At 39.2% G+C, this 24,863-nt stretch overlaps 1 protein-coding gene across 1 annotated transcript; it reads right to left on the bottom strand.

Annotated features, from left to right (window-relative positions):
* Positions 1-2,581: 2,581 nt before the first annotated feature.
* Positions 2,582-24,863, bottom strand: phex (phosphate regulating endopeptidase homolog, X-linked). Its single transcript, XM_004551833.4, has 22 exons — positions 24,418-24,863; positions 18,958-19,014; positions 18,664-18,825; positions 17,602-17,685; positions 17,064-17,290; positions 15,938-16,006; positions 14,897-15,013; positions 14,599-14,682; positions 13,903-14,045; positions 13,242-13,335; positions 12,276-12,404; positions 11,920-12,021; positions 8,978-9,055; positions 8,751-8,854; positions 8,367-8,425; positions 8,108-8,162; positions 6,536-6,603; positions 6,327-6,457; positions 6,043-6,108; positions 5,745-5,849; positions 4,732-4,808; positions 2,582-4,646 (listed from the first exon to the last, which is right to left on the bottom strand). Exons 1-22 carry the CDS (start codon positions 24,539-24,541, stop codon positions 4,544-4,546), a joined length of 2,238 nt encoding a protein of 745 aa, XP_004551890.3. The 5' UTR covers positions 24,542-24,863; the 3' UTR covers positions 2,582-4,543.

The following is a 24,863-nucleotide window of genomic DNA, read 5'->3' as shown; positions in this document are numbered from 1 at the left end:
AGAATCTATTCACAATGGGCAAAATGGTACCATAGCTGTATGATGAAACCAACCTCTTCAGAACCATCTAGACGGGAAGGACTGACAGTTATTTTGTACCTGGAGTGCAGGATGAGTCAACAAAATCACTGACTATGATAGGAGCACAGATACATAAACATCAGAAGAGGTCCCTCTGGACAATTCGAGTATCTAATTAACAAAGCCCGGCTTTCAGAATGTAAATGTTTATGAGGGCAAATGTTTGACAAAAGGAAGCTAATAATGACATCAAACAAAGCACAGCTGTGCTTTGTTATGAAGGCAATAAATGCATTTTCTGTGGTGAAAAATACACAGGAACTCAATTATCTATCCATTCATTTTCTTCTGCTTATCCAGATCCGGGTTATGGATGGGCTGGAGCCTATCCCAGATGTTCTAGGGACACAGACGTGGTACACACTGGACACGTTGCCAATCTACTGCAGCTTACTGATACAACTTATGCAAACTCAGCATTTCATTAGGACGAGCATAGAACTTAAAAATATTTTAAAAATTATGACATATAAAAATATGTAGAGGTTACAATTTCTTTTTACCTTTCACTTCAATTTTCCTTTACTCTGTGGAACCTGCAGAAGTAAAGAAAATAGAAGTAAAAAATCTTACAAATTAGATGCTTTCATAGACAGTACATTGCCTCTTTTTCAGTGGTTCTTGGGGTCAATGTGTCAGTTGATTTACTCAAGTGTGCAGATTAGTGTGGTAGTGTTTAACAAAGGTAGCCTCCAGGTGACAAATCAGTGGTTTAATCACCCTAGATGTCATTTTTACACTGGCCACTAAAGTAGATTTATCACAAGTCAGTGATGTAATGGCACCAAGTCAGGTATGGGCTTATTACTCATAACTGCTCGACAAACACTGAGAGAGTCAAGCAGGGGTGATTGTGCTCTCTTACGTACTGGATAAAAGCGACCAACAGAGCTCAGAGCTTCTCTAATCACAAATATAGGTAAAACAACTGGAGAATCAAAAACCCAATCTCAAAAATTAGTCTTTGTGTAGCTAAGTTTAGTCTAGCTATCATCAAAATATCTATTTGACAGCTAACCTGGGCTTTCTGAGCTGCATAACACAACTCTAACAGTTATCGTGAACACAGCTAATAGTTGAAATCACTTAGCTCTTTGGAGTCCATGTAAGATTTATTTATTAAAAAATAAATACATCAATAAAATAATCTATAACTATCTTATAACAATTAGTCTTATAATTAGGGCAAAGCACCTGAACCTTTTTGTGCAGCCTTGTGAACCATCTGATTGAACAAAATCTTTTCAAGAGGGATACTTACATTTTACACAAGCTGGCAAAAAGTCAGTTAGCTCAGTGTTTCCCAACCACTGTGCCGCGGCACATAGGTGTGCTGTGAGAAATGATCAGGTGTGCCGTGAAAGACTATCGGGTTTCACCTGGCAAAACAATTACATTCTCTTCCACTAGAGGGCAGTGCAATTTCTTGCTCCAATTAAATGGGTTGCCAACTGCCGGTAAAACAGAAGAAGGCGAAAAAGAAATTACATAGTCATGGTGGGAGTGAAACAATGCAGCGCATAATAGCAATATGAAAAGAAAAAGTACTCAATCTGACCTGGGTCCTGGAGAAAATTCCTACCCGGATGAATTTCCTAGCATGAGTAGTAAAAGGTATATTGGGGACAAATCAAGCCAATTCTGCTATGCCTGGTGCACGGGGAAATATTATCAGTAGCCTATGCTTTTTGTGACATTTCTGTTTGTGCCGTGTGATTTTTCTAATGTGAAATAGTTTTGAAGACAAAAGGGAGACAAAAGTTTTCTACTGCTTCACTTTAATGGATTTTGTCATGATGTTTTTCTGTATACAAAAGTTGAGATGTCTTAATCTATAAAATCAACTCAAATGTCGAGTCCAAATACTTGACAGGGCACGAGGAGACAAGCAACAATAAAAGAAATAAAAAGTAAAAATGTCCGTTGTTTGTTCTGATTCTTGTGTAGCACATCGGTAATCGAAACTTCCATTAAGTTAGAAGACAAGAATGCCTGCCAGGTGCTTGATGCATTATATTGCTCGTAAAAGCATCTCACTTACTTCCTACCTTTGTCTCTTAATCATCTAAACACCTCCCAGCACACACACACATGCACATACATACACACACACTAAGAGACAGACTGGAGCAGTGGACTGTTTTTCTAATTGGTGTGAATTGATGAGACTGCCGCTGGTGTTGCCACAGATACAAAGCATTAATGTTACCCCCTGCTGGATACCACAAGACTACACAGCACCTCCTGTAACACAGAACAAGTTGCCATGGGAACTGTTGACATAAATGAATGGGATGTGATGTGGTGTAAGTGTGTGTAATAGCGAGTCCGGAGGAAAATCAATAAATGGACATGCTTTCAATCTCTTTATGTCTTTTGTCCACCATCCATCAGCACCCTCCACCCACTGCTCACTACATCACTCTGGCTCTCTCTCTTGTTCGCACACATATTTTTTTTGTCTCTTCTTATCAATCACGGCAAAATTGGAGGTACAGTGTAATGTCTCAGAAGTTTTATTGGAACCTAAAAAACAAAACAAAACTGAAGACCAGAATCAGTGGACCATTATGACGACATACAAATTTATAATTACAATGAAAAGTTTGTCACATATTAACTTACAAAAACATTCGAAGAAAAACAGAAGACATAATAATAATAATGAAAAAAGGAAGACAAAGACCTGTAATGATATACACTGGTTTCAATCTAATCATTTCTACAGTCGATATCGTACTACTAAAATACTGACAGTAAAGTTACAGGACTAGGGCTTGCCCATTGATCACAAATTTCAAATTGATGTTATTTACAAGTTAATCCAGTTTTATATTATTTTGAATTAAGTATCATATTTTTTTCTTTTAGTCCTGATCCTATGAAAAACAGTTTTTTTTTGTGTGTGTAGCACTCCCTTTCTAACCAATTTAATAGACACTTTAAAAAAAATCTGTAAAAATACAGCACAATGTACTATTTTAAAGTACGAAAATTTATTAGGAATTTAGTCATTCTTTGTTTTACCATTTGTAGTTTACATAAACAAACAAAGAAACAAAGAAAAAACAGACAATGTACTGGCAGAAAATTAACAGCACATTCTTTGTTTTGTTTGTTTGTTTGTTCTTTATTTACATTTTTTACAGTGTAGAGACCGCCATCAACTGTTCTCCAGATCAGAAATACCAGTTTTTCCCTACTAACCAGTTGTTGGCAGGGAGGATTACCAACAGGTCTCAACAGCTGTATAATTGGCACAGAATCAAACATTAGCACTACTGTTTGGCAGTAACAGTAAAAAAAAGTTTTACAGAAATTTTAAAAACTCAAATAATTAATATTTGTTTCATGATTTTAATCGGTAGATTTAATTCTAGAATGATAAGTGTAATTTCACTACAGATTTCTTTATTAAAAACAAAATGCTAAATAAAGAAAAAGACCAGCAGGCTGATACAAAGTCAACAAATCACAGCCAAATCATTACAACAGATACTTCTTTCCCATTTTCTGACGAAATATTTAAACTATGCATCATACAGTATTCCTGTTATTCCCAAGAAACATCATTTTGTGGTGTGAATGCACCTGAGCGGTACAGTCCACTGACGGAGACACAAAGACAAATGAGAACGCATGCTGCAGTTTGAGTGCTTGTAATTCTGTAAGTTCATTTGCCTCGGGCTGAACTGCAGCGCAATGAATATAAATGTCTGACACAAGATTGAAACAAAGCAAAACAGAAGGCAAGACTGTCAAAGGAAAATCTGGGCCCACACACACACTCACACACACTCAAATTCCAACTCACAGACAAAGTACCTGATCTAGTTTGCTAGATGTTACATTAAGATCACTTTGCTTCTATAATACTGGTTTTCAAAATAAAATAATATTAAGTAACATAACTTTACTTAAAGAGCTAATCTTTGGTGTACAGTGTTCAGAATTTGGGCTGCTGACAAATAAATGCGAGCTGAGCTGATATATCTGTATCCTACAGTCACAAAAAACAACCTGGGATATATTTTTGTAATCAGTAGAAAAGTTCTCATCGTTGTACATTTACATTACATAAATTCTCAGAAGAAATGCAGTTCATGTAAATGCAGTGCTTTTATTTAGCTGCATGTACAGCACATATAGCTGTGTTGTTGTAATGTCACAAAAACATGTTTGTCTCCAACCCTGTAACTGTGGTCCTTTATAAGAATCTTCAACCTTAATTTATGTGACATAAGGAAGAAAGATGACTGTAAAAAGTTAAATTTTTCTTGTTAGCCAATTGAAAGTGGTTTCAGGTCAAAGATCCACACTAACCCAAACGCTGTGTATGTATTAGTGTGTTTCAGTGAGAACAACTCTACTTCATTTTAATGTTGTTCCCTTACAATGTAAACTATGTTGGATAAATCCAGCATTATCAGCCTTTTCAGGGATATCACGCTGAGGTCGAAGGTTACCACACCCGGCAGGATTGTGCTCCTCTGTTCATAATCGACGACTCGGAACACTTGAATGCTTTCCGAAATTCCTCGTAGTTACTCATCGCTCCAATAACTCTGCAGGACATGAGTGACGATAAAGGTCAGGTTGGAGGGGTTCTTGCTATGTGTGTCCATGTGTGTGTCTGTGTGCGGGCTTCACCTGTATTTTGGTGGACTGTGAGCTCCACTTTGGATCTGCTCCCTGGCCGCTTCTGGTCTGTATGTGTTACATCTCACCTGCGCATTACAAACACACCGATTAAATGCTTTGCTAGATACTCAAAATTACGTATGCGTATTCAGAAGTTTCTGACTTAACATGTGCCACTGCATGCAATATTACAATAAAAATCCGAAAGGAAAACTTCTGTCTAGCATTCCATTTGAGGCCATTCCATTTCATTATTTCCACAGACAGGAATGCATTTGAATGCAAAATCACACATGCATGCTTCTATAAATGCAATAATTCTGAGTAGCCAGACATGTTCCACACATGGAAACAGTAAAACACGATGACATCCTGTTTGGCTAGACAGCATGAAAGGGGAACAAATAACTCTAACAGCTCAACAAGAGCAGTACCCAAGATGTGGAACACAGCATGAAAGCCCTGTGATAGATTTTCAAACCTTTCTCATCTCTATGGTTTTGATAGCATTAGAAATAGATATGTTCAACTATATTTTACATTTGTTTCAGTAAATGACAGCGTGAGAGGAGCAACATTGCCTCCTACTGACACTTTTAGGAATTACAAGAACCGACTCTTTAAATTTGCATAAAACTGTAGTTAAGAAATGAAGGACATCAGGGATGTGTCCACAAGGGGGCCATGGGAAATACAATTGGATTCTCCAGCATGGATAGAACCAGCTATAGAAGGTTACTGAGTACATTTACTCAAGTACTTCACTGAAGTACAATTTTAATGTATATACTATTTTTATGTAATCCACTTTAATGGTTTATATGGTTTGGTTTATATTCAACCATTATGTTAAAGTGCCCAAACATTATATTTCCCATAGGAAAATGCCCAAATATTACCTGTCTATCATCACTTTACTATGCAGACCTGCAAATCAACTGAAGGTCTTCAGATCTAACACACACTGGCAGAAAAACTGCATTTAGAGCGTAGTGAAAAACAGTGTGCAAAAGTGTCTTTACATGTGCATAGCTCAAGAAGAACAGTTGGTTGTTGTTCAGTGCAACTCCAGGCAGCAGAGGCTCCTCCACACCACCTCTTCTCTCATCCACCCACCGCCTGTACGCCTACACAAGAACAGTGAAATAAACATTCTCTCATCTGGATTGCTTTACATGACGTCGTTAATTCTTCTTCATCATTTTTGCTAAGGGAACAAATTCCTTTAGGATTAGGAATTTTTTTTTTAAAAACAATAGCTCACAATGTCCGAAGTAGACAGCTCCTGTAGAAAACCATTTCTTAAATCATAGATCATACCCTGAATGCTTCTCTTATTCCTCCATTGTCTGCTATGTTTTCTGCCAGGGTCCTCTTACCCCGCACCTGCAGGGCAAAACATTTACAAAAGAGTAACAAAGGCAGTAATGCATCAGAAACATCTGAACTGAACAACAGTCTTCAGTTATTTCTTGACTTTGATAATTATCCAGTTATACACAGGCATTTTTTAGACAGTTTCTTAGAAAAGTGGTTTAAACTACATCTGCAGTTTTTTCTTCTTTTTTTAAATAAATTTTTGCACATTCAGACTGCTTCCTTACATTTAGGCCCGCCTCCTTCCAGTGATAACCATTATACTGGTTAATCATACACTGGGTCTTCTCATTGAAGGCCTCTATGGACGAGTTGCTCCACCACTGTTCAAGATTGCCATTTTTGTCATACTTGCGACCTGTTCAGACCACATAATTCATTATTATTCAATCGCAAATGTTATATTTTGAAATCATTATTAGCAAACATTATTTACCGTTATTGTCAAAGCCGTGCGTTAGCTCATGTCCAACTATTACCCCGATGGCACCGTAACTTAAAGATCTGTAAATTGAAGGAAAACAACACAGATTTTAGTGTGGCACAAGTCAACGTCTTGTGGAATTTCAAGAGAGGATTAGATTCTATCAGTGGTGCTCGATCAGGGGAAGTATGCAAGCAGTGCCTGTTCAATGAAGTCTAAACACAGACATCTCAAACAGAATTCTGTCATAATTATTCTGGTTTCACTGTATCCATTCTTTAAATGATTGACATCTTGAGGCTGCAGCCTCTGTCTTTGGAAGCACATTTGACTCTGCTTGACTATGATTCCATTGGAATGTGCATTGTGGATAAACCTCTGGTTTTTGATGGGAGACTGAGGGAGACTAGCAATGCTAAACAAGTTGCTGCTGGCTCTGCGTTCAAGGCTCTGAACACAGTTAACAGTTGCAGACTTCACCAATACTTTCAGATTAGCATGCACGAGAGCTGTCTATACTGAGTGTATCATCTTTAGACAGCTGTTTTGTTTAATACGCTACCTTATTTCTTCATTAATAATTTGAATCTTCCTGTAGATCTTGACAGTGCACAGGCCTTTTAATTTAGCTATAATGGTCCTTTAGAACAATTACAAGTATATAATTGAGTACCAAGTAGAATATATTTAAATATTTAAACCAACCTCAAACATAAACAGCAGTAATATTGCTTTTTACCAATCAAATTTACATAACAATACTACAGCTTTATGTACAGTGTGGCATATAAAGTGTGTTATTACTTCTACTAAATGTTCTTAAATGTTCCTCCGGCACAGATCATTGTCACCTAAGAGCAAATATTTTTTTTATGATAACTATAAAAGTAATAACATTTAATAATTCTTCAGCCAGCAAGAAGTGCACAAAGGGGAAGATGACCACACAGAGTGCTGCAAGATGCATAACATGCAACACTAAATCATGAAACGGTTGTTTCATAGTCTGAAACAACAATTTGTCTTGTTAAACAGTGGAAGATAATTTCTTTTTGTTTGTCATTGTCTCTGCTTGAGCTTTTGTAAAAGTCGTCACACACCACTGGATCCTATCATACATAAACTGTGTGCAGTTATTTTTCTATTAGCGGCCAAGCTAAAGAGTATTAAAACTGACAGCTAGCAGGCAGTTAATGAGCTACTTTCTTCATTCAGTAACTTTTAGTTTAATGATGTAAAGTATCACTCAGAGAACAACACACCAGGAAGAGGAAAGAACACAATAAAAAGAAAGCAATAGAAGCTTTGGAAGCCAGCACCATTCCAGCTGGGCAGATTGTTACATAGCTTGTCATCCAGTCTCAGATATGGTAAAAAAAAAAAAAAAAAAAGAAGAAGAAGCATGGACAAATGTTACTGTGCTGTGGGAAATTGCTTTACAAAATAAAATCAAGCTGTCAAGCCAATGTTTAATATAGGACAGTTTATAGATCTGTTGAGAACAATAATGCTGCCCAGGCTGTGGTTCTCTAATAGGAGGTTTTTCTTTTAAAATAAAGTCAGCTCTTGGGTGGGATGACTCACCTTGGATACTCTTTTCCCCAGAAAAAGGGTTTTTGAAGCTCTCCAGCAGGAAATCCTAAACAAGAAGACCAAAAATAATTTTTCTTTTTGTGTATCTTTAGTTCTTTCCAAACAGGATATTTTACTGCATAAGGTCAAGGCTTTTCAATCTTATGTTTGCTAACAAAAATGGAAATCCCAGAATTGGTGCTTTGATCTGTCTGGTAAGGACTTAACTGAGTGATTAAAAAAAACAAAATGTAATGAATGTATATCTTACTGATTTGATTTGTGGATGAACTATAGAAGGCGTTCACGGTTGTTGGGTTTGTAAACCACCTGAAACACAAACACACATTAGGCATTAATAAGGACATAAAACCATAGCCTGATTATAAACGATCGCTGGAGCTTCAAGAAAGGCAAGAAAGGAAGTGCCTCCTTCTTTCCAGTGGCCAACAGGGGGCGACTCCTGTTGCTGTATCCCTAATTTCAAGTCTCATTTAATACATCACCATGTCTATTTTATATATTATAATGCCCATTAGAGTCAAAAAGCAGTAAAGCTGCATATACTTTAGGACGGACCTAATGTCAACATGTATCTCCTTATCAAACGGATGATGTCACAGTGCCTAATTAAGTATTCACACTTGCCACTCACTCTGTGCGTGGGACGCGCTTTCGTAGCCAGGAGAGATCGGATTGAGCGATGAACTTCAGTGTCTGCATCACGTTGCCATAGTAGTCATTCTCTTTTAACTCTAGCTGAAGCAGACACAAACACATTACACATTACTTCTAAATAGCAACATTCCTCCATTTTCAGAATGAAAAGGGAAAAAAACATTGCAGGAACATGATGCTGGTGCTGTGCTAATTTAAACAGACCTGCTTCAAATCTTCATTGAGGTAGGTGTCATTCAAAATAAATTCTGGGTAGCCAACCTTAGCCAGGACTGCATGTGCCTATAGAGAGAGATAAGAGAATTTAAATAAAATCTAAATTAAACATAAAAAGGTGTGTCAGACTCTCAGTCAAACTTAATTGGCAGTGAGTGCAAATATAAGTTTGAATGAGTAAGTTTAAATGATATTAAAGTAATAAAAAGAGAGCACTGTGAGAGTCATAGGCTAAAGTGTCTTCACAGAAACATTGCCGGGCCCCTACAGCAAAATCCTTTTTAATTATGAAGGTCTATATGCTTGCCATAAAGTGGACCCAATTTCTTTAAATGGTTTCAGTATTGTAGCTTGAGCAAAGCTGGTGAATGATAAATAGCTCGGTTCAAGCTGAGAGGCATCAAAAACATTTTAACAGTGAGTGGAGCTGAAAACAATTGTGTTAGCAATAAGATCCTGGACACATTTGAGTCTGACTTTATGAAAACCTAAGATAATGTATTTTCTCTCAATCATTGCAGTTCCAGTGAGAACACATGAAAATTGCAATCAATGAGAATGTGACAATCCCTGTCAGCCAAAAGCTCACGCTGCTCTAAACACTCTTTTTTCACTCAGTTTGATGTCAGCAAGAGAAGATATCCTTTTATGGTCACAGCATAAAAGGCCCCGAACCACAGTTTGGTTGGGGGCAGTCAAGTAGAAGAAAGTTAAAAGTTAATAAAAGGAGACGTGGCTTCTAAGAGGGAAGAGATAAAAGGATGGATTAAAGCATCACTAACAAAGGCTTTTGAGCAGGAAGCAACCCCCCGGAAAGCACTGGTCACTAGGGGAAATTTGTATTCCTTGACTGACTGGTGAGTGGTTTGAGTCGCAAGGTGAAATCAGTCACAAAGAGTGTGCAGCACCAAAAACATCCTTGTAACTGCTTTGGGCACTAACAAATCAATGCTGTTGCCTGTAGGGAAGATGCTGACTTGTCCACAAAGACTTACCAACTGCTCGTTAAGTGGTAAAAATAAAAAATATTGAACATCATATATCTCTTTGTGACAAGTTTCACCTAGTGACTATCAACCACCTCCTTCAACCACTTGCCAACTGCTCAGGCAATAGTCATTTTTCTATGGTATTGCCAGGGGATTGTCCACGGGTCTCTGGCCCGTATGACTTATGCCTAAGAACCTCACCAAGGCTGACTATAAGATAAATAAGGATTATGGTGGATCACGTAAGAGACACTGTTGTTGGGTTGTTGAGTAAAGGACTTCTTCTTTTTTGCGTATAAATATTCTTTAGTGGTGCCAGTAAATACTAACAGATTTCCCGAACCGATAGAACAATGGTATCTGTTCTAGCTTGGCAGCTGTTTCCAGCTGCTGCAACTACAGTAAGGTCAGACTTTGTTTTAACGGTTAGATGTGACTAACACAGCTGTTCAGAGAGGGTGTTGTTTTCACTATTTAATGCACTGCTGTATTTCATTCAATTTGTTGGGCCAGTTTTGGATTAAACAGTTTGAAATTCACATCACCAATCCAAATATTTTTTAATATTACAGTTTTTTTTTTTGTTTTTTTTTTTTGTTTTTTTTTTGGCCTGTCCCGTTTGGCTCTTTTGCCATCAGAATTGTTGTCTAAAGGCAAAGAAAGATGCCCAACGGATTTACTTTACCAAACTGACCATCCCAGCCTTGCCGTAATGGTCCATTTGATTCACCTTTTATTGTTTATTTTATTTTCACTTACTGAATACGGGACAGACTTGACTGGGGGAAAGAAGGGGAGAAAGAAAGAGGGAAAGAGAAACAGCTGAGAAGAGGGACGGGGGAGAAGGGCAAAAGACAAAAACCAACAGAACGGGCAGAGAAAAAAAAATGCATATATCAATCACCTGGATCACCTGCTGAGAAAGAAAAAAGAAAGCAAGCAGAAGAGAACAAGAGTAACAACATCACAATGATATATGGGAATATGACAGTAAATACTAAATGTTAAACATTATTGTGCAGCACATAAGATCAACAGAACACAGTGTGCTTTGAGGTAGGAGCCAAAAAGGGTGTAGTTTGTGGGTGTGATCACCCGTGTGTACACCTGTGAGCATGGACGCGCTTGTTTTTTGTTTTTTTAAAAGGTTCCTTCATGTAATAATCTGCTAGAGGGTGTGGGGGGGCCACAGCCCCGTCCTCCAGGGCGTGAAGCAGGTGTGGAGGAGATCAAAACTCCAGACATCCAGAGGCCCCCAGAACACAAGAGACCAAGGAAGACCAACAGAGGGGCAGCCGCACCACTGTCCCAGAAAGAGCTGAGGAGAGTCCCAGATGAGGGCTCACTCAGCAGCCGCGGAGCAGAAGCCAGGGGGAGTTGCAGTGACGCGCCCGTGAGCTCCGCCGGCAGCCAGCTGCGCCTGAGTGACCGAGCCCCAGGCCGAGAGGCCGGGGGCACCCCACCTCCGAAGTGGCCCGAGCGAGCCCCAGGCTCCAGGCCCCGATAAGCGGCCGCCAAGGAGTGAGCCGGTGTGTACCTGGACGCCCATCCCCGGACACAAAGAACCACCAACGCACCGATGTCTGAGGGGGTCCGCCACTGGCAGGGGAAGTGGTGGTAGGGGGAGATAGGCCTCCAAACCTTGGAGGGCCTGAGATGTCCCCAGAGAGGTGGCGCCTGACACCCAACCTGACATATAGACACAGACATACAGGCACACACAGATACAAACATCCATTCCCACCCTCATGCTCTCATATGCACTTACTCCACACTCAACCAACGTGGAGACAGACATAAAGAGACGTTGTACACACGATCACACTCCCCAAGCGTACTCTACAAACCGGGTCTAGGTGCCCCCGCCCCTGGAGGGGGGAACTGCACCCAGACCCAGGTGGTGTTTACAGTTTAGATTAGAAAAGATGGAATAAACTGTGCCTTTTCCACAGCTCGCTTCTTGGTTAAATCATCCATCCAGTCATTCTCCTTCTCCAGCATGTCGATGAACGCCCAGCGGATGCCGTCGATCAGCTCCTCCATCTAAGAAACAAATCAAGTATGAAACAGAAGTTTAAATGTTCAGATTTTCAGACGCAAACCTAGAACGTTCTCACTTATAGCAAAGTGAGGCTGTTTATAAAAAATGCAAAAAGGCCCAGCATCATTGCCATCTAAACACAGACACACACACCTACAGTGATGCAGACATCACAGCTCAGCACTCATCTGTTACACAGCTACAGAAAACTCAAACAGCTGAGCCAGGATTTAGGATATGATGGGAACACACACACCAGGTGTTTCTTGTCCTCCTGGAAGTGTGTGTTGACAAAAAGCCGGCCGGTGGCATAAACAAGTGAGTTCTCCACGTAGTTAACACACTTATCCCAGCGCGGGGTCAGAGAGGTGGTTCCTGTGGTTACCTAATGGGGGCGAGAGAGACGGAAATTCAAGGTGACATCGCTCCAAAAAAACAACTTCCACTGACAAGTTTCCATTAACGAGAGTGTTTAAGACCTCACGCTGAGTCACTTTAGTCGGGGAGGGGGGATGATTTGTTTAAAACATTTGAAGCTACCAACTGGTAAAATTAGAAAATCTTTCCCCAACTCACTAAGTACTGTGACAAGAATTTTGCGACCTAAAAACAGAGATTGAGAAAAGCTGAGAAACCTTCAAGTGTAGTTATTTAGGTTTAGGTGTAAAACATTTAAAAAGGGAAAAAAAGTGTACGTTAAGAGAATTATGAGCAGCTGCCGCTGCTAATGAAATGCACCCAATTAACTAATCATCAGCAAGTTTGAGCACCTTTATAAAAGCAGAGATTTTTGGCAGTTTTGTATGTCTGGAAGATTTTAGTGTGTTAGCACAATGGTGTTAGCCAAGGAGCAAGTACATCAGAAATGATCTCAGAGAAGCAACTGTTGGTGCCAGCCAATCTGGGAAGGGTTATAAGGTTATTTTCAAACAATTTAAAGTCTATCATTCTGCAGTGAGAAAGATTATTCACAAGTGGAAGACATTCAAGATAGCAGCCAGACTTCCAAGGAGTGAATGTCCTAATAAATTCACCCCGAGGTCAGACTTTTGCTCTGAGAAACTGTGAAAAACCCAAGAGCTACATCTGAGATTTAACGGGCCTCGGTTAGCACGCTAAATGTTAACATTCAAAATATTGCATTTCTTAAGCTTTTCTAAAATACAGTTGTTTTCAAAACATTCAAAATTGATCATATATGGACATAGATTTGTGTACCGACCCGAGCGTAGTCAAGGTATCTGTAGAGGAAACGACGGCTCAGAGCGGTTATCCGGGAAAAGACTGTCCTCCACTGGACGTAGTTCGCTACCGTCCTGGAGAGCGAGAGACACGGGGACATTAATTCAATTCCTACATGTAATCTCATTATACACTGTAAAATACTTGTACTGAGCGACAGGTGCCCTCGAGCCCCAGTGTGGGCTCATGTCTGTGCCTGTGTGTTTACATTATATCTGTCCCTTATGAGGACTGGGTTGAGTTTATAGGGGAGTTGAATGTTTATCTCAGGTGCCAATTCTTCAATTTTTTGACACTACGAGAGTAGCTTTGCCTGATATACACTACATAATAATCCTTATTTTTCTTTTACAGAGCCTACTGCGCCCCTCACTGTTTTAGCTGCTCTTTCTTTAAAGCCATCCTGCCATTAAGCCAAGCATCTGAACTCTGAGGCTATGTAGCTTTTGCACCCTTTTATTGCCTATTGCTTGCAGATTTTGCATCTGCATTGCTGATGCACGTAAACTGCCCGAGGCAGTTTTCTACACTATTTAGCTCGCATTGGGACCAAACAATTGTATTTATTAATAGGGTGTGTATGAAGAGTGTCTTTAAGCTATTGTGTCAACAAGGCACCACGATAGAAAGGGAGTCTGTACCGGGGATCGGTGGCCTCGATGAGCTTCATAAGTTCCTTGAAGTACTGTGGAACTCTGACGATGACAGGCTCAGAGGAGGAGATGGATCGATCCGGGTCACCTTTAGACTCCACCACAGTTTTTACGAAATTAAGCCAATCGAACTACAGCAATAGAGAGAAAGGGAGAAAGAGCACGAAAGGTCTTTAACACTATATAGAAATATGTAGTATATTCACCAAGCCAGCTACTTCAGTTTCTGTGCATCGCAACACCTGCACGCATTGTATTTTTTCAATTTCAGAGTTCAACTTCAACTTTTGTGAACTACATTTTTGTGCACAGGTAAATACAAAATATCAGCAGTCCTCGTTTCTAATTCGGTTTGTATAGAGGTTAAACATATCATGAAGCTTGTAGTTACATTTCAGACAAATCCAATAAAAGCAGTTTCCTTGACTTGCTGATTGAGTTTCTGCTCTCAGTAGCTACAAATTCACCATCAGAGCGGTACTGATCTTTCTTCTGACCTTGGAAACAAAACAGTCCACAAAAAAACAGGAATGTTTGGTACTATTGAAGAAAGCCCTGCTTGGTAGGAAGACTTCTCAGGAAAAACCGGACAAGGACATCGTGTACAACTTGGTTTTGAACCGGTCTCAACTGATGCTAAGGTTGATTTCTCTCTGGCGGTTTTTCTGCATTGTTTTAAAGTACCTGAGGTATTGAGCGCTGCAGTCGAGAGAGCGTGTATTTGTGGTACATGCTCTCGCTGGTGCGGTTTTCATAGGGAATCAGGATCTGCAGACACAGAGAGCAATTGTCATCAGCATGACTGATCCTAAATTTGTCCAAAAAACGATTTCCTGTTATACTGTTGGCGAAGCTGATGAATCAGCCGCCATATTTCACAGAGAATAATGTAGAGTTTTAATTAGCTTTGGAGCTACAGAGACCTATTTAATAATTTTCATACATTAAGCGGGATTATATTTATCTGACATGACGTCCTTACATGAGCCACTTTGGTCTCAAAGGCGAGAGCCTTTTCCATCTGGGTCAGAGCGTCTTTCTCTGGGGCGCCCAGCATGACGGCCACATCCACCATCAAACTGAGCAGCGCCGCACGATACTGGAGAGAGAGACAGAGAGACTTCATTCTTTCATTGCTCTGAGCTATCAGGCATCATCAGACATCAATCAAGCGCCTGCATCTGCACTCACATACCCTTGTGCTACTGTATCAGTATTCAGTGAAACGTATTTTTTTATTATTACCTTTTTTGAGGGAGAGACACACAGCAGCAGAAAAATCTTCAGTGGTTTAAAGGGACATTTATGTTCACAAATAGCTTCATGGTGACTGAAAAAGGGAATCCAATCTGTGTTGCTCGCTGATGATGTTTATAAAGCATTAGAAAGTTTAAATATTTGTGTGTTAAAGTTAGCAGATCAGATAAACTATTAATAAGAATGTTTCGGCTCAAAAGAGGTTTTTTGCATTATATGCTAATATATATAAATGTAAATGTATCCATTTATCAGTGGTTCAGAAATATTTAAAGCCAGATCAGTACAAAAAAGAAACAATTAGAAACAATTAAAAAAAGAAAGTGATACAAGAGCGGTTTTATTCAAAAAGATTTTGTTATCCTTAAATTACATTTCTGCTATTTTAAGTTTTGCATGAATATCTTGAACTACTCTAAATTCAAAGGCTTGAACAGGTCTTCACTCATAAATGTTTAGATTTGAAGTTATAAGAAGGAATTCACAGTTATAGAGATTATAAAAAGCCTTATTTGATATCTTCAATTCCATTTAAATTTATAGCTTCTAAAGGTGCTTTATGAGGTCTTTACAATCCCTTTTGAGTGAGAACTCTGTGACTGAGGTGAGGAAGAAATCTTTTTTTTAAAGGAAAACACAGAGGGGGACGTATTGAGTCTGAATAGAAACTCTTGTTCCGAAGAAAAGTCTTTTTTGCTACCACTCATCCAGGACGGAAAGTTTTGGTTAAAAGGTAAGATGGAAAAATGGCAAAGTGGAAACTCACCGCCTGGGCAGAGGAGGTGTTGGTGATGTAGTCTTCCCTGGAAGGCAGAGACAAGGATGCCTGATCGAGCTACATAAAGACAGAAAGTGCTGGTTAGCCTCTGCTGCTTTTTACACTGCTGTCTTTCAAAACAGTTCCAAGAGGTTTCAGATACATTATATTCTAGTGAAGCTAAGCTAGATACATAATAACTCACCTGGCTTTGAAACTTGGATCTGTTCGCATGACTGATTAGCTTTTAAATTCTGGTTGTATGTTCAAAAATATTGCTCTTATTCACTTTTCAATGTCATAATTTGGCACAGGGAGATTTCTTTTAATAAGAATAGCCTGTGCATGTACACATCATTCTTATAAAATAAAATAAAAATGATTGGCCCATTTGAACTGTTTTTGTGCCTTTTGATTGAGCACACGATTATTGATTATTACAAAAATGAAGTAAACAAAAATGAATAACAGCATTATTTTTTAATTTTCTTTGTTGAAAAGGTACTTATCCTGTCTGGTCTCACTTTCCCGTCTGGTCCCACAGTTTTTAACAATGAAAATTTCTAAACCTAAACTTTAAGTCCTTCTACAAAATTGGAACCAAATGCTGTATATAAAAGATGGATATAACACTGACCTTACAAACTGGTTTACAGAAATTGTTTTGGCCGTTGCCAACTTTGCAGGGTGGATCTAACTGAGAAATTGACACATAGTAGACACTTTCCAACCACAAGGACTAAACAGGACTATAACTTAAAAAATAAACATCTGTATAACTTTAGTACCAACTGTGATCGTAGAGTATAATTGGGAAAAGATGAGTTTATGACAGATAAACAGAGTCATGTTGTCCTTAACTCATGGATTCTATAAAGAAGGCTTCTTTTTGCCTCGTTCGATTTCTTTTCTTTCTTTCTTTTTAGATGTCCATCTTTTATATACAGTGTATGGGATTGTGGATTTTGTACTTCAGTACAAGCAACTAAAAAAATGGGATTAATGTAATTTGATAGTGAGATGAAATGGACTTCTATTTCTCCAAGTTCTTGAATCCAACAATGCAAGTGCAATACTATAAAAATGTGCTTTACAGTGGAGTTATGTGATGGGCTATGAAGGAAAAATGTCTGACCTTGATAATGTAGTGAGAGGAGTTTTTGTCATCAGGGGAGACGTACAGGCGAATCAGGACGCTCTTACTGTGCTGATTCCTCATCGCTGCCAGCGTCTTCAGGAGGCTCCACTGACTCTCTGACCACTGATATTCCCCACCGCGCCCGTCACCCACAACAGGCCACCGAAACTCTGGCTGTTTAAGTGTTCTCAGCATTGGTCTGGCATCCAGCTCCTCCAATAGAGCTTTGTACACAGACACACAACAAATGGTATACACAACTTTATTGATTTTTTTTGTACTCTTTTTACAGCTCATGTGGCTATTTTTTTAGCTTTGTGCTGCACCCATGTTTCTTATTGCTTTTCCATTACCCCAGATCTGTCGTGTGGATCAATAAAAGCTCATCCTACCTTATTTGTTTTCAGAGTCACTGTGTCTTTGTGTAAATGATTGACTTTGTAAGGACATTTAATTGTAGGGTTTGAATTTTGAGGGTCTCATATAAACAAAATCCGCACAAATCCACAGAGCAAACGTCTGTGTTGTGACTTACTTTCATTCAAACAGGAGCGGTACAGGCTCTTAGCTTTGGTCACTGCTTCAAGTTCGTCAGGGTCAGAAGGAGCTTGCAGTAATTCTGATGGAGCAAATTGGAGTCATCATTCAAAGAAACCTCTAATGCCCAGTCATCATCTCTGCTAGAGGCTAACCGCTCAGGGATACATTACCCGTCACTAGGATAACACACTTAGCCATATAGTCAGGATGCATAATGGCTGATGTTTAATGTAGAATTGAAAAAAAAGAATGTATGGATTAAAATGATGGTAAACCACCATTTACCATTTAAAATGATGACATGCTTGCTGTATTGATCTCCTTTTTTTAAATTTGATGTGAGCTTTGCAGTGTTGTTGGAGCACTATGCTATTTCAGTAGCGTACTCTGAAAGTAAGAGTCCAGTGAATGGAAACACTTAACCTTGTTCATGACCTTTAATGAAATTCCTATTAAGGAAAAAGGTTGCATCATTGTCTACTTCTGCCAGATGTTTCTTCCTGTTAAAAGGCTGTTTTTCCCTCTCACTTTCACCAAGCGCTTGCTCACAGGGAGTCACCTGTTTTCAAGGCACAATATAAAGCACCTTGAGGCAAATGTTGTTGTTTGGTGCTATATAAATAAAATTGCACTGAATTGAATATCTAGCACTATTCCTTTTCTGTTTTGTAATTCCAATATTTTCATTTATTATTATACTGGATCTTATTGTTATCTTCTGTCTGAAATAAGCCATTATAGGTCCTGTCTTGCTAAGCTACCTCTCCCTAAAAGAGCACTTTTTGCTGACTGGCTAACTTCCTGAATGCCGAGCAGCTCTGTGTGTGCTCTGTCTGTACCAGACGACCATATAAAGAAAACTGCAGCAATATCCCAAAAGTAGAAAAAAATTGAAAACTATTCAGAGCAGTCTGCAGCCAAGAATTTAGCTTAAAGGAAATACATTTACATTCAGTACGTGCATTTTACATCTATACTTCATTATTCCAAACTTCTGAAACTTTGTAAGAAAACCAAAATGCTTATTAGGACATCGATGAGGAATTTATTCTCAAACCTTTAAGTTGGATGTCAACATGCTGCCTAAGCCAGGGGTAGATGCCGTAAGAGGATGAATCTTCAGGAATTGGGTTCTCCTTCAGCCACCCACCACAAGAGAAAGCATAAAAATCCTCGCAGGGGTTTACAGATTGATCCATTTTACTTAGAATAGACCCCGCTACAGAGATAAAAAAAAAAAAACCCACCTCCATCAATGACATTTAAGCATAAGGTACTTAGGTCACAATTAAGACAGTCCATATGTAACCCGCTAAACGTACAAGATGGACCGTTTAGCGCCTCTTCTCACCTGCTTCAATGCATTCTGGGGTCAGACAGAACTCCTCCTGACTGGATTTTTGAGACACTGAGGAAGAGGAAAAGAGTTGCTGGTGAAGTTTGAGAACTGAAGACATGCGCACAAACGTCGAACAAGTTCAGCTCTGCATCAGATTGGGGGAAGTTGAGACTTTCACAAGGCCGCACCTTGAGCAAAACCAGTTCTAGGGTCAAAAAATCAACTTTGACTCAAACAGTTATTGTTATTGTGTATTTGATGCATAAATGTCTCTTTGAAATTCTGCCTCATCTCACAAGATATCCTGAATGCAAGGATGAATTATTAGCAAATGTATAAGTTTGAAAATATTGTGCAAACTTGACTTTTCATGCTCTTTGTTGTAATGATATATATCATAAAAAATGCTCTAGAAAATGAACTCAACAGAAAGAAAATTACTATATTCTCAACCGTATAAACATACAGTCTACCCCTCCCTACGGGGGCTGTAAAACTTTGACTGCATGACTTCCACCTTGGAACACTGCACTACTATACTGAAGCATTATTACATATATTTCAGCCTCTGAATACTCCCCCACCAGTGATTATGCAATAATTACCCCAAAATGACAGTACTTATTGGAGAAGGATGTAGTCGAGGACATTTCTACTATCCACTCTTTAGGAAAAAGGGTCAAACCGAGATAAACAAGTAAAGCTGATACAGCTGCAGAGCGCTCAGACAGAGTAAATAGTCATGCTTGCCACACTCTTGAAAGATGCAATAAGTGTGACATTACTCGCTCGCTTTTGCGAAAGGCAATCAAAACACCACAAAACAAACAGAATAGGCACACCATTGTTTAAGCTACTTGCATTGTAACTGGAGGTTTACCCATTCACTTCCCTTCATAGAAGGTGAGCAAAAACCTGCCTTTCCAACCTCCTGGCAGAAACCGCTGTTATGTGATGTGGATCCGTGGACAGATTTAGAAACCAAATCCCCATTGTGAACGGATGAGTGGAGCGTTACGGTGCTGTGCCGCAATGTCTGACCTCTGAGGTCCACCAGCCTTGTTGCCTAGTTAGAGCTGCTTGTTGAGAGTTGTGGCCACTTTCAGAACAGCTTCAACCCTGCATGAACTGCTTGGCCTGGAACAAACTCAACAAGGCGCTCTCTCACCCAGAAGCCCATACACAGGGGTTTAAACACGCACACACACTCGCGACTGAGGCTCCAGTGTCACTGCTAAAACCAAACTTATGTCCATTACTGAGATACCAAACAAGCCACCAACACAAACATGCAGATACACAAGCACACATTTAAGACTCACACTCTTTAAACTCATTAAAAATATCTGGAAAAAAAAAATCAAAGCAGCATTCCTGTGTGTGGTCATTCACATGGATGGGGAAGGGGGGGGTTCTATTAGTGTGGGTGTGTGGGACTGCATACATGGGCTCGTAATGTAATTACACTTCAATGAAACCACAAGAATTCTGCCTTCCCTCAACAACTAAAAAAAAAAAAAACAATACTTACTCTCGCACCCCTCCCTGCTACAGCATCCTCACAGCCATGCAACACTCACATTACTCAAATGTTCTCCTCAAAATCTTGAAGGCAGAGTTGCACATGAGTGATGCCAATCCAAACTATGAGCATAGCAGAAAGACTGGGAAAAAATGAGCATATAGCTAATCAGGCTCTCTTTAAAGTTCCTCTGGAGCCATGCTGCAATATTTCCTACAATGTAAAAACCACAACTTTCAAACAGCAGATAGACATATTTGTTCACTCCAGACAAAAGCAAGCTAGCTATTTGGTAAATGGGCTGATGTAGCGCACACATCATGCCTAAGTGCTTTTAACAGTCACACACTCACACTCCAGTAGGTGCATTGGGGGCATCTTGAGGTTAAATATCTTGCGGAAAGGTACTTTGAGGATCCGAGGATCAATCCACTTACTGTCTAATTAGTAGGCCACCCATTTTACCTCCTGAGCTACAGCTGCCCAGTATTTTTGCCCACTTCTAATATTTCTAAATATCAGAGTGAGCATGTTCTTATTCTCCAAACTGTTTCTTTTGAGCAAAAATTGAGAATTTGACCATTATAGAAATGCATATAATATAATACATATAAAAATCTATTTTTTTTTTATTATGAGTAGTAGGGGAGAGCGGGGTAAGTTGTCACACGGGTAAGTTGTCACACTGTTCATAACTCCAACACTAGAGGCTCTATCTCAAAAATGAAATAGCCACTTTGTGTGACTTCTTCTTCTATAGTCAACCTCCTGTTCACATGTGGTCAAGACTGCTCTAATCTGAGGTGAGCACATCTTTTTTATTTTTTTGACCTAAAAGGAAAAATAAATCACTTTAAATTTTCTTCAGTACAACTTTGTTAGGTATAGATGTTACAGATTATTATTTTACACAAAATAGAGGAGACATTAACGTGTCTTTTGATACTTCAGCTGATGTGCTATGTTGAGCTAACCCTGACATTTAGCCAAAATTAGCATAAATGTCAGTTTGGGGCAAGTTGTCTCATTAACTTTGGGGCAAGTCGTCACATGTGACAACTTGCCCCAGTACAAATAAATGCTCCAAATAATTGTGATATTGTAATTCATTTGTATTTGTAATAAGGTTTTTGAAGAAAGGAAGGAGAGGCAGGAATTAAGGAAGGAAGGAAGAAAGTAAGATGGTTCGAAATTATCAACGAAAGACAGAGCGTGGCAGAACACCACCTGACATTATGTTAAAGGCAGTCAGGCAGGTAAAGATGCAGAACAAATCAATCACAAGTACAGCAAAGGATTTTGACATAAATTACCGCACTGCAATTACTGACAGCGGACTACCAACTCCAGAGGACATCCAGCCATATCCAAAAGCTGGCCGCCGAAAACCATCCAGCAAAGGAAGAAAACGACACAAATCAGCAATTCTAACCGACACGCCAGTGAAGCAGCAACTAGAAAAAGAAAAGAATAAGGCTGAATCTAGCAAAAAGCTGTTTCAAAAGAGAGGGACGCGAGGGGGGAAAACATCTGGACCTATGAAGAACAACGCAGCTAAAAGAAGAAAAATAATTCAAGAGTCATCATCAGATGATGAAGAGTGCTTCTGCCTTGTCTGTGTGGAGCCATTTTCAAACAGTCGTCCAAAAGAGACCTGGGTAAAATGCGTAAAATGCAACAAATGGGCCCATGATGCTTGCACCTCAGGCCAGGCAATTTATGTGTGCCAGAATTGTGACTATGAAGTCGAGTCTGATTAATCAGAAATAAGGCATCTGTTTTGTTCAGAGGATAAACATGTTAAGTAAAGCTAGTTATTTGCAGCATTCCATTCAGTTATGATGGATTTATGTGCAAGCCAGAGAACATTTGAGTTTAAAGTTCAAACTAAAGTTTTCTTTCTACTTAATGTTTTGATTAAAATGTGTATTGGATTGAAATAATTGTTTTTTTCCAAATTCTCTTGGCATAATTGTTCAAATTTCCAGTTTTGGTTTGAATTTAACAATTAAAATCAATAATCATAATTAAGTATTTGTGTTCATATTTTAAGATAATCTAGTGTGACAACTTACCTGCCGATGGGGCAAATTGTCACAAGTGCACATTCTCCATTCAACAGTCTACAACTCCGTAATGAGATAAGATATGAAAATGTAATCAATACATCATATGTGCCCGAGACTTCCTTCTTTCATTTGGTGAAACATTTATTATGTTGTGATGTATGGTGCTCAGTAAAAGTTAGTCAGTGTGAAGAGTGTGACAACTTACCCCGCTCTCCCCTAACTAATCTTACTGTTGAGAAAGAAGGTCCACATGTTCTGTGCAGAGGGAACTGACTGCATTGTTTCAACAGAAATAAAAAATGAATAAATAATAATGAATTGGAGAACAAACAATTTGGCTACATTCACACTGCAGGTGAAAGCGCATCAAATCAGACTTTTTTGACCCTATACGACCCATATCTGATCATGGTATGACAGTGTGAACGGCACAAATCTGATATTTTCAAATCCGATCTGGGTCACTTTCATATGTGGTACTGAATCCTATACATATCTGATGTTTTAGAAAGCGACTGCTGTTTGAATGGTCATGTCATTAAATCCGTCTTTTACATCACTGACACAAGACAGACGGCAATTATCAGCACCGGAGAAGACATCGCGAACGCTTCCTGGCCATCCAGTGAAACTGTTGGGAAGACTACGTTGGAGAAACGTGAACATTTTATTTGTACTGTATAATCTGCAGATTCTGACAGAAATTTCCAACTATCCTTTGAAGCACCGCTCTTCTCTAAAACAGCAATAAGGATAATTATTAGGCCATTTGTAAATAACAAAGTAACTTTATAACTTAAAGCAAAATTGGGAAACGTAAAATCCGAAACAAGTCTTTATATTAAGGCCATCAGTCAAACAATACTGTTTGCTCTGGGTCTAAACAGAGCGCGTTGTGTGTGATGTTGTGTGTGACGTCGTCTTTTGCGCATGTGGGCCACTTTGAGGGTTCACACTAGAGCGCGTTTGCTGTCACATTTTATTTGTAGTGTGAACAAGCAGACAAAAAAATCGGATTTGATCAAAAAATCGGAATTGAGCGGTTAACCTTGAGCATTTAAGAGGTTAAGACCTGCAGTGTGAACGTAGTCAGGAGGAAACATATGGAAAAGTCCAGCTAAGAGTGCATACAGCGCTCTTACACAGTCCCCAGACATGGATTAAACCTACTCCTAGAATAAAAGAACAGTCAAAGAAGCTCTCCAGCTCTAGGATTGTGTTAATCCATGGGGATCCATCAAAATAACAGCCCTCATAGTCAACCCATGTTTACCCACGCTTTATTGTCTTTTTAATTATATTTTATATATTCCCATGCAAGCGACAGGTGTTAAATATATTTGTTTAAACTCATCTTACTCCTTTTTGCCCCCTTTATTGCAGTGTTATGTGGATATGTGTGAGATCTAATCTAAAGCATGCAAATTACTGGTTTAGCACACCTACCAGCACCTACCATCTTTTACAGCACCAGCTTAAATTGATGTAAATAAATAACTTGCAAACCGTTACACATGTCCCTGCTAAAAAATACTACACTCTGCAGGAAGAGCTGTGAAAAACACATTCTTTTCTGTTCCACTAGTGTCCCGATTTGTGTCCCACTGTGCATTACGAAGAGCACAAAGTTGTGCGTGTGCAAGTGGGCGTGTATGAAACCTTACATGAACCTAAAATAGTTCTACACAAGTTACCCGCGAGACCTCCACAAAGACCTTTGCTCCCACTCGCATGGTCATGTGTTATTTACAGTCTGCATGTACTATAATCTGAGGACACCATGCATACATTCTCATATGTTGGATTCCTAACTAATTATAATGTAGGATAAGGAAAATGTGTGCATATATAAATATATGTGTGTGTTTGGGGTGGACTTACCTAGTATGAGAGCAAGAAGCAGAGCGGCGCAGAGTAACACACACATGGCCAGAGCTATCTTGTAGAGACGACTGCTATCCCTCTCGGGTTTAACCCCCCCGCCGCCTAAATGCTCCAGCTCCATGGTTTACTATATCACACACACAAACACACACACACACAGATAAAACACTACTCCTACAGTCTAAAAATCTTGAGAGGTGAAGTAGACATTAATCATCTAAATACTGGCAAAAAATAAATAAAAATCCCAAACTATAGAAAAATAGGCCCCAAAAGTCTAATATCTGGGCAAAAATTAAATGCCCAAAAGTCTTACAAACATCTCTGTAAAATTTCAGAGAATTTAAAATTTCCCTCAATTTAACAGCCCGAACTCGGATCAGTTTCCCAATCTGTCTTGCTCTCTCTGCTGCTCTCTGTCTATCTGCAGCTACTCAAACTTC

This window comes from Maylandia zebra, linkage group LG9 (genome assembly GCF_041146795.1).
Source record: "Maylandia zebra isolate NMK-2024a linkage group LG9, Mzebra_GT3a, whole genome shotgun sequence".
Classification (NCBI taxonomy): Eukaryota; Metazoa; Chordata; class Actinopteri; order Cichliformes; family Cichlidae; genus Maylandia; species Maylandia zebra.
This window is presented reverse-complemented; position numbering and strand designations above follow the sequence as displayed.

What these genes read in the sequence shown, in the direction of transcription:
- phex (XM_004551833.4), bottom strand. Translation starts at nt 24,541, where the DNA reads ATGGAGCTGGAGCATTTAGGCGGCGGGGGGGTTAAACCCGAGAGGGAT. An exon ending in CCTCTCACTACATTATCAAG is followed by an intron (nt 16,007 to 17,063) that starts GTCAGACATTTT and finishes GTCTTTATGTAG; the next exon opens with CTCGATCAGGCATCCTTGTC. An exon ending in TGGGGAAAAGAGTATCCAAG is followed by an intron (nt 6,604 to 8,107) that starts GTGAGTCATCCC and finishes TTCAATTTACAG; the next exon opens with ATCTTTAAGTTACGGTGCCA.